Source organism: Mustela lutreola, chromosome 12 (genome assembly GCF_030435805.1).
Source record: "Mustela lutreola isolate mMusLut2 chromosome 12, mMusLut2.pri, whole genome shotgun sequence".
Lineage (NCBI taxonomy): Eukaryota > Metazoa > Chordata > Mammalia > Carnivora > Mustelidae > Mustela > Mustela lutreola.
In genome coordinates, this window is record NC_081301.1 from 1,036,643 (window position 1) to 1,051,967 (window position 15,325).

The window sequence follows — 15,325 nt, forward strand, 5'->3', positions numbered from 1 at the left end:
GAAGAAGAGCGGCTGGGCCGGTGTCCTGTGGTTAGCAGGCCGCCCACAGTGACCCATTCGGAGGCACATAAATGGGTTTTCAGCGGCTGGATGGACGGCACCCCCTGGCCCCGAGGCATGTGTGCTGGTGGGAGGATCTCAGAGACGATGCTGGCTGTCCTGCTGACGGCTCTCCTGGCTTTGGTCTCCGCGCCCAGAACCCAGGCAGTGTGGCTAGGGAGGCTGGACCCCCAGCAGGTAACAGCCGCCCTGTTGGGATGGCACAGGCCTGGAGGCCCATCTGTCCTGGGGCCCAGGCCCCTCCTGTGGGGCCATGCAGCCTTGGGGCTACCCTCCCAGTGGCAGCCCAGACTGGCACCAGCTATGGGGGGATGGGCTAGCCTGAGGTCGGGGCCCTGGGTTCCCAGGTAGAGGGAGGAAGCCTCCAAGGGCTGGAGGGTCAGGCCCTCACGTGCTCCTCCCCGACCAGCTGCTGGGGCCCTGGTATGTTCTTGCCGTGGCCTCAGGCGAGAAGGGCTTTGCACTGGACAAAGCCACGAAGAACATCGAGGGCGTCGTGGTGACCCTGACCTCAGAAAACCACCTGAGAATGCTGTCCTCCAGGCACCGGTGAGCAGGCTGGGCCCCCGCGTCTGGGTGGGGCTCAGGCCGGGCTGGGGGGCCCTCCGCGACGCACAAGCTGCTGCCGCACGTGGGCTCTCCAGGGCCTGCGGCCACCCCTCGTTCCCACGTCCGCCTGCAGGAGACAGAGGGCCTGGGGGCCCCAGGCCAGACCCCGATTAGGAAAGGCGGGTTGTGCCGAGCCGGCGCCTGTGACTCACAGTCGCATCAGGGCTTAAAGGAGGGCGCGGGCCTCTGTCCGGCTGAGTCATTCCGTTTCACCCGTTGGCCCTCGGACAGGAAATACATGTGCACGGCTCCAAAGTCAGGGTCCACGGGGCGTACCGTGGGGGTGCTCCCCGCTGCCCGGCCAGCCCGTCTCTTCCCGGCGGGTAGCCTGTGTCTGCGAGGCGTGGGCAGGCGCACGGCCGCACACGTGTGTCATTTGCCCACACGTGCTGGGGGTTGTTCCCTACCAGCGCACAGAGGCTTTGCTCTCTTTTAAAGCATTTCAGGTTTTGTTCTCTTTGGTCTTTATGAAATGTCTAAAAGCTGCAGTGAGATGAACACAGCGCCGAGACTGCCGCCTTCACCCCTGGAAGCGCGGCGCGGGGGCGCGGAGCACGCTCACCTGCTGGGCCGCCGTCCCTCGCTCGCCACCAGGCCACTCCACCTCCGTCCCTGCCCTGCCAGGTGTCTGCGGTGACTCCTCCGGGGCCTCCTGGGAGTCGCTCCTTCGGGGTCGGTCCCTCTGTGCCGGGCAGACCTCGCGGTGTGGCCGGTGTCGGGATTCCTGCCTCTTTCAGGCTGAGTCATGTTCCATCGTGTGGACGGGCCTTGTGGCTGCTTCCACCGTTTGGTTCTGTCAACGGTGCTGCCGCGAGCATGGGTGTTCGAGTCTCCCTTTTGAGCCTTTCCCTGGGTTCTTCTTCGTGTGCCCTGCAGGGGCCTTGCTGGCCGGACGGTGACTGTCCCCCACACGGACCGGGGGCTCCACTCCACATTTTTGCAGGGTGGCCCCCCTCAGGCCTTCTGCCGCTGGACAGACCACGCTCTCCGACCGTCTGTACTTGGAAACACCCTCTAGGGAGGGGGCCTGGGGGCCTTTGTCTCTGAGGGGTCCCCTGAAGGGTCAGTCCCTGGGAGCTGCCAGGCTCCGGGTCACACGTGTTCCCCAGCTCTTGGTCCTCCGTCATCCTCCGCCGTCGGATGGGCCCCAGGTGACCCCGGCAGCTCGTACGCGCCCCGGTGACGACGGCAGAGCCCGGGCGCAGGTGGGCGCCCTCCACACGGCTGGCCCGGCGCGCCGCCTCCTTCCGTGTCCGGCGTGGTTTTCTCTGGGCTGTGTTTTTCCCGGTTCGTAGGAATAATGTATGATGACGTTAGATGCTTGTCTGCGACAGAAACCGTTGCAAATATATTTTCCAGTCTGTCATTTTTCTTATAACGTCGAGGGGCGTTTTTTCTTTTTTTAGCTGCAGGAAGGGTTTCTTTCCGATTTTGCGTGGACGCACGCCAGCTTTCTCCTGCAGCACGGTTGTCTAGGAAACTGCTCCAAGCCCCTGGCGCTTCGGGCCCCTTTGCTGCCTTTGGGGCTTGACCCTGGGAAACCAGGAGGAACACTTTGTTTTTCCCCAGACGACTGCCCGGTTTCTAACGTCGCTCACTGAGCTGCGCCGTCCCCCGACTCAGGCTGACTTTGTCACGTGTCAAACTCCCACGCTCCCATTTTGCTTTATTTTCGGACTTGAACAAAAAAGATTCGTGTGTTTATTCTAGAGAGAGTGAGCGACACGCGCCGCGCGTGGGTGCAAACCTCAGCCGGCCGTGCTGGGCGCTCGAGCGCCACCTCACAACCGGAGCCGAAACCAAGAGCCGGACGCTGGGCGGTCGGCGCCCCCCCGGCGCCCCGGCTTTCGGACTTGCCGCTCGTTCCTTCGCTCGGTCTGTTGACTGTGCAGACCCCGTGTGTGCCCGGTTGCAGCCCGCGCTCCGCTGCGTCCTCTCCCGCACGGCTCTTGCCGGCTCTTCCTCCTTCCAGAAGGTCCCAGCCGCGAGCTCCTCCTGGGCAGACCCCGCGGCAACCCCGCCGGCTTTGTTCAGTTCACGGACTGACCGCTCAGGGCGCGTCGGCCCCTCCGGACGCTGACTGTCTTCACCCGAAACTGCAGCCGACGCTGTGCTGGTCTGAGGCTCCCGCCGCGCGGCCCCAGTACGGGGCGCTGGGGCTGCGCAAGGAAGCCGGCTTGCACTTGGCTCTCACACCAGCTCCTTCCCAGGCCGGGTGGGAGCCGCCGGAGCACGAGGTTTCCGGGCAGCGGGGGCTGGGCCGCCAGGACCCCCTGTGCGGCACGCTGGCGACTGGCCAGATCCAGGAGGTAGACTCCTCGCCCCTCCTGGTCCGGAGTCCCGACGCGCAGCCGAGGACGGACGGTGTCTCTTCCAGGCTGGAGAGCTGCGACGTGAACGTGGTAGAGCTGCGGAGGCGGAAGCCGGGATGGGCGTTTGAGAACCCCTGTAAGGCGACGGCCTCTGCTGTCTCATGGGGGGCACGGGGCGGGGGAGGGGGCGCTTGGCTCCTGGGCCCTCCCCAGGGGGTTCCACTGCCTGCGGCCCAGGCTGGGGTCCCCTGCCGCCCGCCCAGTGCCATGAGGAGGGGACCGGTCCGGTCCGTCCCCAAGACTTCCACCAGGAAGCGAGAGGACTCATTTTGTCAGAGGTTTTACCCCAATCTTGAGGACAAGAGGGCTATACCTGGCACGCCCCCATGGGGACCCCGGGCCTCCCTCTGTGGTGGTGCCCCCGAGGGGACAGGATCCGCATGAGCTGGGACAGGTACTCGCCAGCGACCCGTCTCGGAGACCCTCTGTGTGCTGGCTCCGGGACCAGGAGACAATGCTGGGGAGCCCTCGGCTTTCCGGGCAGCATCTCGCGCAGTCTGATGCTCCCTGGGGGGCACGTGTTTTCCAGCCCTGGGCGTGTTGGACTACCGGGTGCTAGGCACCAACTTCAGGGACTACGCCATTGTGTTCACGCAGCTGGAGTTCAAGGGCGAGGCCTTCAGCACCGTGGAGCTGTACAGTACGTGCTGGAGACCAGGGGCCAGGGCTACCATGCCCACCGCTACGCTGTGCCCCCAGAGTCCCAGAGGCTCATCCCAGCACCCCCTCCCCCTCAGGAAGGATGGCTGGGGCACAGGGCTCATGTGGTGAGGGCCCCTGTCCTGCCCCGCAGGCCGGACGGACCTGGCCAGCCCGGAGGCCATGCATCGCTTTGCCAGATGGAGCAAGGGTCTGGGCTTCCTGTCCCAGCAGCGGGCCGTGTTGCAGCAGGACCGTGAGTGTCGCCTGCGGTCCACAGGCCCCTGTCTGGTCTCGGGGTCCTCAGGGAGTTAGGCAGGACTGGGGTGGGGAGCTTTTCATGGGGTCACCTGTTCCTGCCCAAGCCAGGCCCAGACAGGGGCAGCCCCGTCTTGGGCGAGGTTGTGGGCAGAGCAGGGCGGCCCCAGTGTGTCCTGGGAGCCCGCCTTCCCAGGTCTTCCTGTCCCTGCAGTCACCTGTGCACACAAGGCTTTCCGGGTAAGCCGCCTCTCCGAGCATCACCCCAGACCTACAGCCAGAGCCTCGCCGCTGTGAGGGGCCGGGGACTGGGATGGGGGCAGACACCCCTCACAGTGAGTCTGGAGTCCCCCAGGGGTCTTCTTGGTTTCCAGTTACTGCGACAGTGCCTGCTGAGTCGTGTGAGGCCGGCCGGGCGCTGGCCTCCTGGGAGCTCCGCATGCGGCGCCGTGCCCCCAGGACTCAGGCTGCAGCTCCAAATAAAGCAATTCCACAGGCGCCTACAGATGCCTCTCACCTGTGTGCCGAGGGCGGACAGAAGCACCAGACGGGGCACTGCCCTGATGGGGCTCCCGTCGGTGCAGGGGCAGAGGCTGGGTGCCGTGGGCTCGCCAAGGGCTGGATCATGCAGCACAGAGCCAGCTCTGGAGGAGGGATGCACGGACACGGGTCTTGGCTCCAGAGTGGGGGCTGGGCTGGGGGCAGCGGCTCCTCAAGCAGAGGTCACCAGGATCCCCAGCTGGTGGGAGGACCATCCGAGTTAGAGCAGATCCTGGGGGTGGGCGTGGGGGCCACCAGGCTGCACGACTGGGGTGCCATGGCGTCCAGGGCACAAGAGCAAGGCTTTCCCGGTCTTGGGCTTCGGGGCCAGGGCAGGGCCAGGATTCCAGAGGCTGTCGGTCCTCCCATGGTCTGGTGGGGCCGTGCCTGACATCGTGGCCAGAGCATGGTCCACCGGCGGAAGCGCGGCTGGGGGCTGGCCGTTGCTCTCGGAGAGGGGCAGGGCCCGCGGGGTCGGGGCTGGGCAGGTGCACACACGTCCAGCAGCCCTGTCCATCAGCACCTGCCTGGACAGAGAGCCCTGGGGTCCTGCTGGCGCCGTCTGAGCCCTGTCCTCACGGGCGTCCTGTTTCTCACATGCAAGTAAGCCTCAGCAGTGACTCACAGGGATGCCTCCAGGCTGTTCACCTCTCCTCTGGGGAGGCTGGGGTGCGAGGCCCAGGGCCTCCCGTGGGAACACGATGGCCTCCGAATTCAGGCCGACCTACCAGGCCGAGCACCCGGGCAGTCCGTCTGGGTCCCAGAGCCCTTCTCCCTCCCGCTGGCCCACCGGAGGCTGGCTCAAGGCTCCTGGTTGGCTGGACGCCCGCGGCAGGGTCTGGTGGGCGGGGAGATTTAAGCCCAGCGCCGCGGCGGCTGAGGAAGGAGGGTGAGGATGGGACCCTGGAGGCTGGCGCTTGTGCTGGTCTTGGCGCTTGTGCTGGCTCTGGGGTCCCGGCCGCAGGAGCAGCGACTCAGGGAGTCCCAGAACCTCAACTGGAACAGGGTGAGCCGCACGCGCCTGCCGTGCCCAAGCCAGACCGCCGGGCCAGTGGGGCCAGGGATGCAGCGTGTGGCGGGACGATCACTCCCTGAAACCCGGCAGTGCCCCGAGGCTGGCGGGAGTTCCAGGCCCCGGCCTTTCTGGAGAAGCTCATGACGCTGCAGGAGGGGGTAGGGAAGTGCCCAGGCAGGGGCAGCCTCAGGGCACCGGAGATGCCAGAGGGCAGAGGCAGGACGAGCAGAGCATGTTCCGAATAACGAGATGGCGGGTGGGTGGAAGGTTCTAGTGGGGGTGGACAGGGACACTGGCTGCCCGGGAACGTGGGTCTGTGGCAGGAAGTTCGGCGGAAGGGACCGAGGGCCCAGCCCTTGGGGCTCCGGCCAGCCTGGCACCTGCCCACCAGGGCCCCGGGTGGGCAGCCGGGGTCTGGCATACAGGCTGTGCCAGCCTGGAGGTGTGGGACCCGGGCTGGGCCTCGGGCCAGTGTCAGGGCCTGCTGGGTTCCTGGGGGCCCGGCTGGGAGCCTGGCACAGGCAGCTTCCCCAGCACGCGCTCCACAGTTTTCAGGGTTCTGGTACATTCTGGCTATCGCCTCTGAGGGCCACGGATTCTTGCCGGGCAGAGACAGGAGGAAGCTGGGGGCGTCCGTGGTGAAGGTGCACGCCACAGGCCAGCTGGAGGTGGTCCTGGCCTTCGGCCGGTGAGCGGACCGAGGCGGGGGCCCGGCACACTTCCTGGAGCCCTGGCCACAAACAGCCCAGGGCATCTCCGGGTCCATGGGGAAAAGGGAGCTGGTGAGGGGTGGCGAGCCAGAACCACGGCCATCTGGAAATCTAACAGACTGTCTCTGTGGTCCCCAACCCCCTCCTGCCCTTCAAATTCAAGGACTGCTTTTGGGAGATGCCACCAGGTGTGCGGGACGTTCTGCAGACCATGGGTGTTTGGGGTGCTCCTCTTAAGCTGTGGGACTGGCCCTGGTCCCGTCTGGAAAATCCCAGAAACGCAGAGCCAACAAAGGGCTCCCGCCTTACCCCCCTAGGTCACAGGGGTGCCGGTCACACACGTTAATTCTGCGGAAAGACAGGAAAAAGGCGATGTTCAGGAATACTTGTGCGTACGGTGGCCCGGGGCCCAGAGAGAAAGACCTGGGTGGGGGGCATGTCCCCGGTCTCAGGGCCGCAGAGCCAGAGACTCTGTCCCAGGGCTGGGTGGGTGAGAAGGACCGCGGCCCATGGGGGATCGGGCAAGCCGCGGTTCCAGAGCCCACAAGCGTGCAAGAGCCTGCAGCCTGGGCCTGGACGGTGGTTGGGTATGGGGGGCCCTCCTGGCCCTTTCCAGACGCCCCTGCTGGGCAGGGTGACCCCATGTCCCCGCACTTGTCTCCCGGTCCAGTGAAGGGGGTGGAGGGCTTCCGCGTGCTGGCCACCGACTACAGCTACGGCGTGGTCTACGTGCGCCTGGGCCGGGCTGGCCGGACCTCCAGGACCCTGCTGTTCTTCAGTGAGTCCGGCGGGCGCCCCTGGGGGTGGGGGGGCGGCAAGCCCAGAGGGGAAGGTGTGGCCAGAGGAGGCCCCGCCTCAGCGTGGGCTCCACCGCAGAGCACCACGACCCTGGTGCCCACGATGGACGTTGATTCTCACGGCTCAGCAGGCCAGCCTGGCGGGTTCTGGGGGGGCGCCCCTTCCTGGTTTGCCGATGGCCGCCTTCTCCCCGTGTTACGTGTTGGGGGGGGCTCTGGGGTCGTCCTCTCCCTACATGGGTGCTGATCCCAGCGTGAGCACCCCCCAACCCCGGCACCTCCTCCCCTCGCTCTGGGGCTTTGGTGTCTGAATGTGGGACAGGGACACGCAGTCCATGTCGCCGTCACGGCCCTCGCACGGCGGGCTGGCAGGAGGCGGGAAGTGGGAGCACAGGCTCGGGCCACAGAACAAGCCAGTGGCCAGGTGGGCGGGCCCAGTGCGGGGCCAGGTGCGGGCACCACGTGAACAGGGCTCTGGTGTGGCCGTCGCAGGGCTGGGTGGGGGATGCCAGGGTAGGTGGGAGGCCAGCGGGGGTGCTGACCGTCCGTGTGGAGGCAGTCCCCCTCCTCCCCGGGCTGAGGGCAGGATCGGGGAGCAGGGCCGGGGCTGAAGGGACGGGGAATAGGAGCTTCTGTCCAGGGAGGGGTGGGGAAGGGGGCACAAACCCGCTCTGGGCACCGAGGCCCTTGGGACGTCCGTCAGAGAGGGTGGGGGGTCCGGTGGAGTCTCCTTGGGGGGGTGCGGCCAGGGGCAGGGGTGTGGCTGGAGGGGCTGTGTGAGCAGAGAGGGCTCCCCACGTGGTCCTTTGTGGTTCCCGCTTCCAGGCCGTTGGGGACACCTGCCTGCGCTGGAGCACGGAGGGAACAGAGGGCACGCCTGGCCCCCCGGCCCCCCGCCAACTCCCTCGGCAGCACCTGTCCTGCCCGCTTGGCGGGCACTGCGGTGGCCCTGGGCTGGAGTGTCGCCCCAGACGGCCGGACCTGGGGACACTGGCCTGCTGATTCTGCTTCTAACCACAGGCAGACAGAACATGTCCAGCTTCCCGAGCATGAGAAAATTTGTAGACATATGTGAGATTTTGGAGGTCGCCGACGGTGTGACTGTCCTCCCGAAAGACGGTAACAGGCGCCACGGGTCCTTCTGTCTGGGTCAACCCCACGCCAGGCCCCTATCCGTCCCGTAAAGCTGACTTGCAGGGCATGGACGGAGGGAGGGGGACAGGGCCGTCTTTCCCAAGATCTGCAGCGGGCTGGGAAGGTGCGCCCTGGGTAGGGTCTCCCCCACCCCCCACCCCCGCACCCCCGCACCCCCGCACCCCCGCACCCCCTCACCCCCACACCCCTCACCCCCTCAACCCCGCACCCCCCACCCCCCCACCGTCACCGGCCCCTCAGCAGCACCAGGCCTGCCCCGCCCACAGGCCTGAGCAGGTGGCACCGGGCCTGCCGTCTGGTCGCGTGCTGGAGGACCCGGGATGCCTGGCCTGGCCAGCTGCAGTGCCCCAGGCCAGCACAGGGGGACGCTGGGAAGGCCAAAGAACACTGTGGGCCGATGGGCTCGCGCGGACCCGCGCCCACTCAGGCCTCCTCTCCCTCCCGCAGACGCCTGTGCACACCATCCTGCCCTGAGAGCCGGCCGTCCCCTCGCTGCTTCCCTTGGGGCTCCGCCTGCGAAACCCCCAGACGCCGGGAGCGCGGGCCAAGACGTGCTGAGACGCGTTTGATGACCTCGGGGCCACTGATGGGGTGATGGCTGGGGCCGTGGCTGTAGCCCAGGAGGGATCCTTTAGGATCATGGAGGGATGGGGGTAGGAGGCCGGTGCTGACCGGGTAGGGAGAGGCCCAGCCAGGCCTACTCTGCTCATGGCCTCCCAACTACCCGGCGGAACGAAGCTGTCCCCTCACCTGCTGGGAAATAGACCGGGGCTGGTCCGGCGTCATCTCTGCCGTGTTCCTTCTGCGCAGCGCATCCGCCGCGGTCCCGGGGCCCCTGACGGCTGCACTTTCTCAGGAAGTTCACTTATCCGCACGCCATTTCTTTCTTTCTTTCTTTCTTTCTTTCTTTCTTTCTTTCTTTCTTTCTTTCTTTCTTAAGATATTATTTATTTATTTGACAGACAGATCGCAAGTAGGCAGAGAGGCAGGCAGAGAGAGGAGGAAGCAGGCTCCCTGCTGAGCAGAGAGCCCGATGCGGGGCTCGATCCCAGGACCCTGAGACCATGACCTGAGCTGAAGGCAGAGGCTTCACCCACTGAGCCCCCCAGACGCCCCTCCACACACCATTTCTAAGCACCTGGAACTCATCAGGCACGTGCTGGTGGCCAGGGAGGCCTATAGGCAAATGCAGCTTCGGGGACCTGGTGAGGCCACCGAGACAGGCTCATGGCAGGGCTGCCGGGTGCACACACCAGTGCAACTTGGAGAAACGTGTCCACAGACCAGTGCGAAACGGCAGCAGGTCTGACTTGTGCCGGGGGGGCAGGACGGTCAGGGAGGCCTTCTTAGAGGAAGGGACTTGGGGAAGAGGGGTGAAGGACAGAGTAGTGCAGTGAGTGGGGGGCGTCTGTGGAAGAGGAAACCGCGCTCGAAGAACCCCAGGGTAGTGGGAGCAGAGGGAAGGGGGGGGGACGTGCAGGCCGCGGGGGGGGGGGGACGTGCAGGCCGCGGTGGGGGGACGTGCAGGCCGCGGGGGGGGATGTGCAGGCCGCGGGGGAGGGGACGTGCAGGCCGCGGAGGGGGTTTCCGTCACAAGAGAGGAAACACGGGGCAGGCCTGGGGGCTGCACAGATGCCCTGTGGGGGGCTGGAATTCAGAGGACAGAGATGCGGAGGCTGGACACGTGGGGTCACCAGTACGTCGTGGGTGATGGCGTCGACGGGCGCGGTGAGGGTCACCCAAGGAGAGCGCGGCGGGATGGCTCCACCAGCCAAGGCCACGGAGCGACCACCCACAGGATCTCGGGGCTGGGAGCCGCACAGATGCACTTATCTTTCCCGTCTGGGGTCAGCGTGGGGCCAGCCGGTGCAGGCCGGCGCGGCTGGGCGGTGCGGGGTCTCGGAGCCGGTGCTCGCTGGGGTCTCGGCAGCTCGCTCCAGTGTCTGGGCCTCGGCGGGATGTGGCTGGTTCAGCTCTGCTCTGCTGCCTTTGCACCCCTCCCACCGGGAGTGGCCACGTCCTGCTCGTGCGACGGTCACGCTGCGACCACAGCCGTGGAGGCCACAGCAGGCAGGGGAGGAAGGGCTCCGCACGGGTCTGGCATTTTTGCTTCAGTGAAGCAAAATGAGAGAAGCCTGAGTGAAGCCTGTCGCGGCCCCAGACCCCAAGTCCAGCCGGGACTGCGAGGCACACGTTCCAGGCCGCGGGCACAGGCCCGGGAAGACGCGGCCCGCTCAGGCCCCAACCCTGCCTGCAGCAGCGCCGCACTCGGTCCCTGGGAGGTGGGCCCGGTGTCCTCACCCCGTCCTCCAGCCCAGAGCCCCATCCCCTCTAGTGGGGGGCAGTAGGATCGAATCCTGGGTCTGGTGACCTGCAGAGGCCGCCCTAGACCACACAGTGTGAGGCCAGAGTAGATCGCCACCTCAGCCTCCGTGGGGGAAGAGACAGCGCGGCCGCAGTGACATGGGCAGTAGAGGTGCCCCGGAATGGCCACACTGGCGGCAGCGCAGGGCTCTGGCTGGGGCAACACGCGGGCCCCGTTCCTCCAGGACGTGAGTGGCCCCGGATCCACTGTCCTCCGGCTCGGCTCTCTGACCGCCCCTCACTTTCCCCTGCTTGGCCGCCCACTGCTGGGGAAGGCGCGGGGGGCAGGCCTGTCTGCACAGAGCATGCCCGGGCCCCGCAGAGCTCGGCGCCTTCTGGTCAACCCTGCTGTCAACGCAGCTCTCAGGGGCACTGCGGGTTTCTGTGCAGGCCCCGTCATCCTCCGCCACAGTTCCAGAAGGCCACAGCCTCTTCCTACTTATTTCCTTTCTAGAACATGGAGTTTACCAGCCCCCTGAGGGACAGGGTCTCCACACCCCAGATGCCCTTTTGTACAGCTTAGGAACTGACTCCCAGAGTCTTGACAAACACAGGACTCGAGCTCAATGCTTGTAGGAACAGATCTGACCTGCCTCACAGTCCGTGTGCCAGACCCCAGCCTGCAGGGAGGGCCTCCTGGCTGTCTGTGCCGTGGGACCCACGGGCCTCCCAGGCACCTGCTCACCCTCCGAGAGCCAGAATCCCGACTCAGCTCGGCGGGGAGCCCCTGCCTCCTGGTCCCCCAGAGGCCAGGGCTGCAGTCCCCGCTCAGGCCCGACTGGGGCGGGCTCCGTCTCCAGGACCGTTGGCGGGTGTTGGCAGGAAGCAGTTCAGAATGGGGGCGGCAGGACTTGCCTGTCGGTCGTCCTGGACCCTCGGTAGGTTCTCTGCACTGGGGTCTCCCAGGGCGGCTCAACCGTATGGACTTGCGTCTCCAAAGCCCTGGATCAAAGAGAGACACAAGGACAGACAGAGAATAGAGACCAGAGACATACACGGAGAAGGAACCCGTGAGCGGGAACCAGGAGAAGTCCCAGACTTCCCTCCATCGGCTGGGAAATGACCTCCCATGGTTTCGCCCCATTCTCCTCCTGAGAGCGCAGTCACACGGGCCGTCCAGCCTGGGGGGAGGGAGTCCAGAGGGACGTGTGCGCAGGACTCGGGAATGCCCAGGAACCACTGTGGGGATGGCCCAGCCCATGGGTGCACGCGAGGCCCTGGGACCGGGGCCTACACCTAATGGAGCCCCTGGGGTCAGAAAGTAAATGGCAGCCTTCCCATGGGGACTGGGACACGGGCAGCAGGGGCGTGGCTTCACCTGGACCCCAGAGCACACCCGGGCCCCTCTGAGCTGTGTTGCGTGGCCCACCCAGCTCCCCTCGCATTGCCAAGTGTGTGCACCAGCCTCCTGTGACAGCAGGGACAGATCGTCTGTAGAGTCCTTCCCCGGATGGCGTCCTGAGAAGTAGAAGCCAGAAGACCCTGCTGGATAAATGGAGAGCCTGGGGAGACCCTGAGAGGCACAGGGTCTGTCGGGGGTCACGGTCCCGGGTAGAAGCAGGAACCCGGACTGAACCCAATTCTGTCCTCAAAGCGAGGACAATGGTTGCATCAGGACTCACGGGGGACGTGGGTGGGCTGTGGGGGTGCCACTGTATGGACGGGGCATGGGGTGGAGGGTGAGCACTGGGCAGCTGGGGGAGGGGCCCTCGGGGGCTCTGCTGGGAGGACGAAGTCGGGGAAGGGGTCCCAGGAGCGGTGACCTCACTTCCCTGACCACGGAGCCCAACAGAATTGGAACCCCCATCACCAGGCCCCCACATTCCAGGGACGCCCCCCTGCGCAGCTCCTTGCCTTGGACATCGTCCAACCAACAACATGTTCGCACGTTGCATCCCAACGCGGGACGCTGGAAGCAGAGGACTGCGCGCTCGGCAGACACTTCCCCTCGCTCGGGAGGTCGTTTCAGGGCTGCCCGACGCCTCTGGCCATTCGGCCGAAAGCAGAGAGAGGTGGCAGCGGGAGGCCAGAGCCGGTCACACAGCCCCACACGCTCTCATCGACGGGCACAGCCCCGGGTCCCCGTCCCCCTGTGTTTGTGTGTGTGTGCATGCGTGTGCGAGTGTGGGGGGGCGTGGGTGTGCACGCACGTGTGTGCAAGGAGGACTCACGAGGGCTGGGGCCTTCCTGAGCAGGAGCAGGTGGGTGAGGGGTCAGGTGCCTGGTGGGCAGGTTTCCTTCAAGGTCAAGGCTGGCTGGTGAGACGAGGTGGAGGGATGCGAGCTCCCGGCCGGGGTTGATCCCGAGAGCCCTGCAGGTGTGGGTGCAGGGCTGTGCACACACAGGTCTGTGTCTGATGTGGGAGCCGCCGGGGGACGGGGCAAGAGCACAGTGGGGTCGGCCGGGCAGGGCTGTGATGCATCCGGGCCGGCGACCGGTCCCTGTCTTTGCAGAAGGCCACGGATGAGGAGGAGAGGCGGGTGGACAGGACCTCCTCTCTGACCCAGGAGTCTGAGGTCCCAGGAAAGGCTTCCGAACCTCCCAGGCCACCATGCGGAAGCCGAGCCCGAGGGTGAGAAGGCCGGGGCTGGGTGCCTGGGCGTGTGTGGGGAGGGGTCAGTGCTGGGCCCCACAGGGACGAGCCCCACAGGCTGGTGTGGGGCCAGGAGCAAGGCCTGGGCTCAGAGCACCCAGCGGGTGCACCGCGCTCGGGGAGCCGTCCCGCTGAGGCTTCCTTCCGGGCTGCGGCTTCTCTGGGAGGCCCCGGGCTGGGTCCCGTCTGCGCCAAGGCACACGCAGAGGCAGGCCCGCGGGTGACCTTCTCTCCTCTCCCAGCTCCGCCATCCAAGGAGCTCGGGCCGGCCCTGACATCAGCAGGAGCTGGGCACTGGGGGACGGTGCCTGCCGCCACCTCAGCCGGGGACCAGCAGCCGGCAGGTGACCAGGAACCGGGCCACGGGGAGCCTGACGCTGCCCAGGAAGAGCTGGTGCCTGCTCCCGCCCCAGGCCCTGCTCCTGCTCCAGCTCCTCTCCGGATCCTGCCCCTGCCCCTGCCCCAGACCCTGCCCCTTCCCTCCCCCCGCCCCGTCCAGGACTGCTGCACCTTCCCCTGAGCCTGCCAGGGCCCTTGCCGCTTGCCTTGCCCCTGCCCCTGCCCCTGCCTGTGCCCCTGTCCCTGCCCCACACCCATGTCCTGCCCCTGCTCCTGCCCCTGCCCCTTCCAAGGGGCCTCTTCCCCAGCCCCTTCCCCTGCCCCTCCAAGGACCAATGGTCCTTCCCTTGCCCCTAGCAGGGCTACTATGTCTTCGTCTGTCCCTCCCTGGGCCCCTGTTCCTGCCCCAGACCGAGGTCCTGCCGCTGCTCCTGTGCCTTCTGCTCCAGCCTGGGTCCCTCTTCCTGCTCCACACGCAGCCCCTGCCCCTTCCCCTGCCTCTGCAAGAACCGCTGCCCCTCCCTGGGCCCCTGGCAGGGCCACTGGCTCTTCCCCTGCCTCTGCCTGGGCCCCTGTTCCCGCCCCACACGCAGCTCCCGCCCCTGCTCCTGCCCTTTCCCGGCCCTGCCTGCGCTCCTCTTCCCGTGTCCCTGACCCAGCGCCAGCCCTGCGTCCCGCACCGGCCGCTCCTGCTGCCCCTGGCCCTCCCCTGGCTCCCGCTCCTGCCCCTGGCCCTGCTCTTGCATCTGGCCGTGCTCCTGGCCCGGCCCCTGGCCCAACCCCTGCCCCTACACCTGCTCCTGCGGGGCTCCCAGAGCCCCCTCCACAGCCCCCCCGCTCTGCAGGGAGAGCTCCCTGGACGGCTCCCCTCAGTCCCATGCCCCGACCCCGATGCCCCGCCACCGCCACCGTGTTTCATCCCCTCCCCCGTGCTCTTTCCCTCTCGTACAGTGTCACGGTCATTGTCGCTTTCCATGTCCTCTACGCTCTCTATTATCTCGTGCTGAGCGCTCAGCCCATCCCCGGCGCCCTCCCCCCACAGCCCAGAACGTCGTCGCTGGGGAACATCTCCTTCCCCAAAGGGGACCCTGAGCCCAAGCCCTCCCTGCCCGTGGCTCTCCCAGCCCGGCCCCTCGCCACGCCTCAGCTGCTTTCTCTCTCGCTTCCTTCACCTGTTCTGGACGTTTCTGGGAGGGGAACCACCCAGCAGCTGCCCTGGTGTCTGCCCACCTCTGTCCAAAGGGGACTGGGTTTTGTCCTGGGTGTCTTGGACATAGAACTTCGCTTCTGCCACACCGAAACCCCGGATGGATTCCCAAGGAGACGGGATCGTGGAGGCCCCTTGAGTGGATAGGGGCCCAATGTCGGGGCCGAGACCCCTGTTCCAGCGTGGGTCACCCTCAGACCGTCTGTGTCTGGCCTGGGGACCAGCAGCCCTGGGGAGTACGGGAGGACACAGAGGTCCAGGGCAGGTCCCTGGAGAGAAGGGGACGGGCACCCCTGTCTGTGACAACGGTGGGCAGCGCCCTTCCCAGGCCGCAGGGGCACCGAGCACCTAGCAGTGCTCGACCTGGGACTCAGCCCGGAAACTCCGGCGCGGCGGCTCACGCCCGAAGGGAGAGAGCACGGAGAGACAGTGGGGCCAGCTGGGAATGGAACCGCGCTCATGCCCAAGGACATGGACGCCATCCTCGGTCCCGTCCTCAGGAGAGCGCGTCCTGGAGCTCCTGTCCCACCGTCGTCCGGGGCACGGGACGCGAGAAGCCCCTCCTGAGACGCCCTCCTGCCCCCCTGCTCCTGGGAACACTCAGAATGGTGGGAGGCGGCGGCGGACAGGATCCAGGATGACAGAGGGCCCAGGAGAAGGAAGGGCA

The 15,325-nt window shown here is 66.8% G+C and overlaps 2 protein-coding genes across 2 annotated transcripts; both read left to right on the plus strand.

Moving 5' to 3' along the window:
- The first annotated feature begins 147 nt into the window (after positions 1-147).
- LCN6 (lipocalin 6) lies at positions 148-4,235 on the plus strand. The gene is made up of 6 exons (XM_059143017.1): positions 148-237; positions 470-609; positions 3,047-3,117; positions 3,571-3,681; positions 3,835-3,936; positions 4,153-4,235. The coding sequence occupies exons 1-6, from the start codon at positions 148-150 to the stop codon at positions 4,233-4,235; spliced, it is 597 nt and encodes a 198-aa protein (XP_058999000.1).
- A 1,138-nt stretch (positions 4,236-5,373) lies between these two features.
- On the plus strand, positions 5,374-8,795 carry LCN10 (lipocalin 10). Its single transcript, XM_059143018.1, has 6 exons — positions 5,374-5,484; positions 6,042-6,181; positions 6,521-6,630; positions 6,874-6,981; positions 8,021-8,119; positions 8,603-8,795. Exons 1-6 carry the CDS (start codon positions 5,374-5,376, stop codon positions 8,722-8,724), a joined length of 690 nt encoding a protein of 229 aa, XP_058999001.1. The 3' UTR covers positions 8,725-8,795.
- Positions 8,796-15,325: the final 6,530 nt, after the last annotated feature.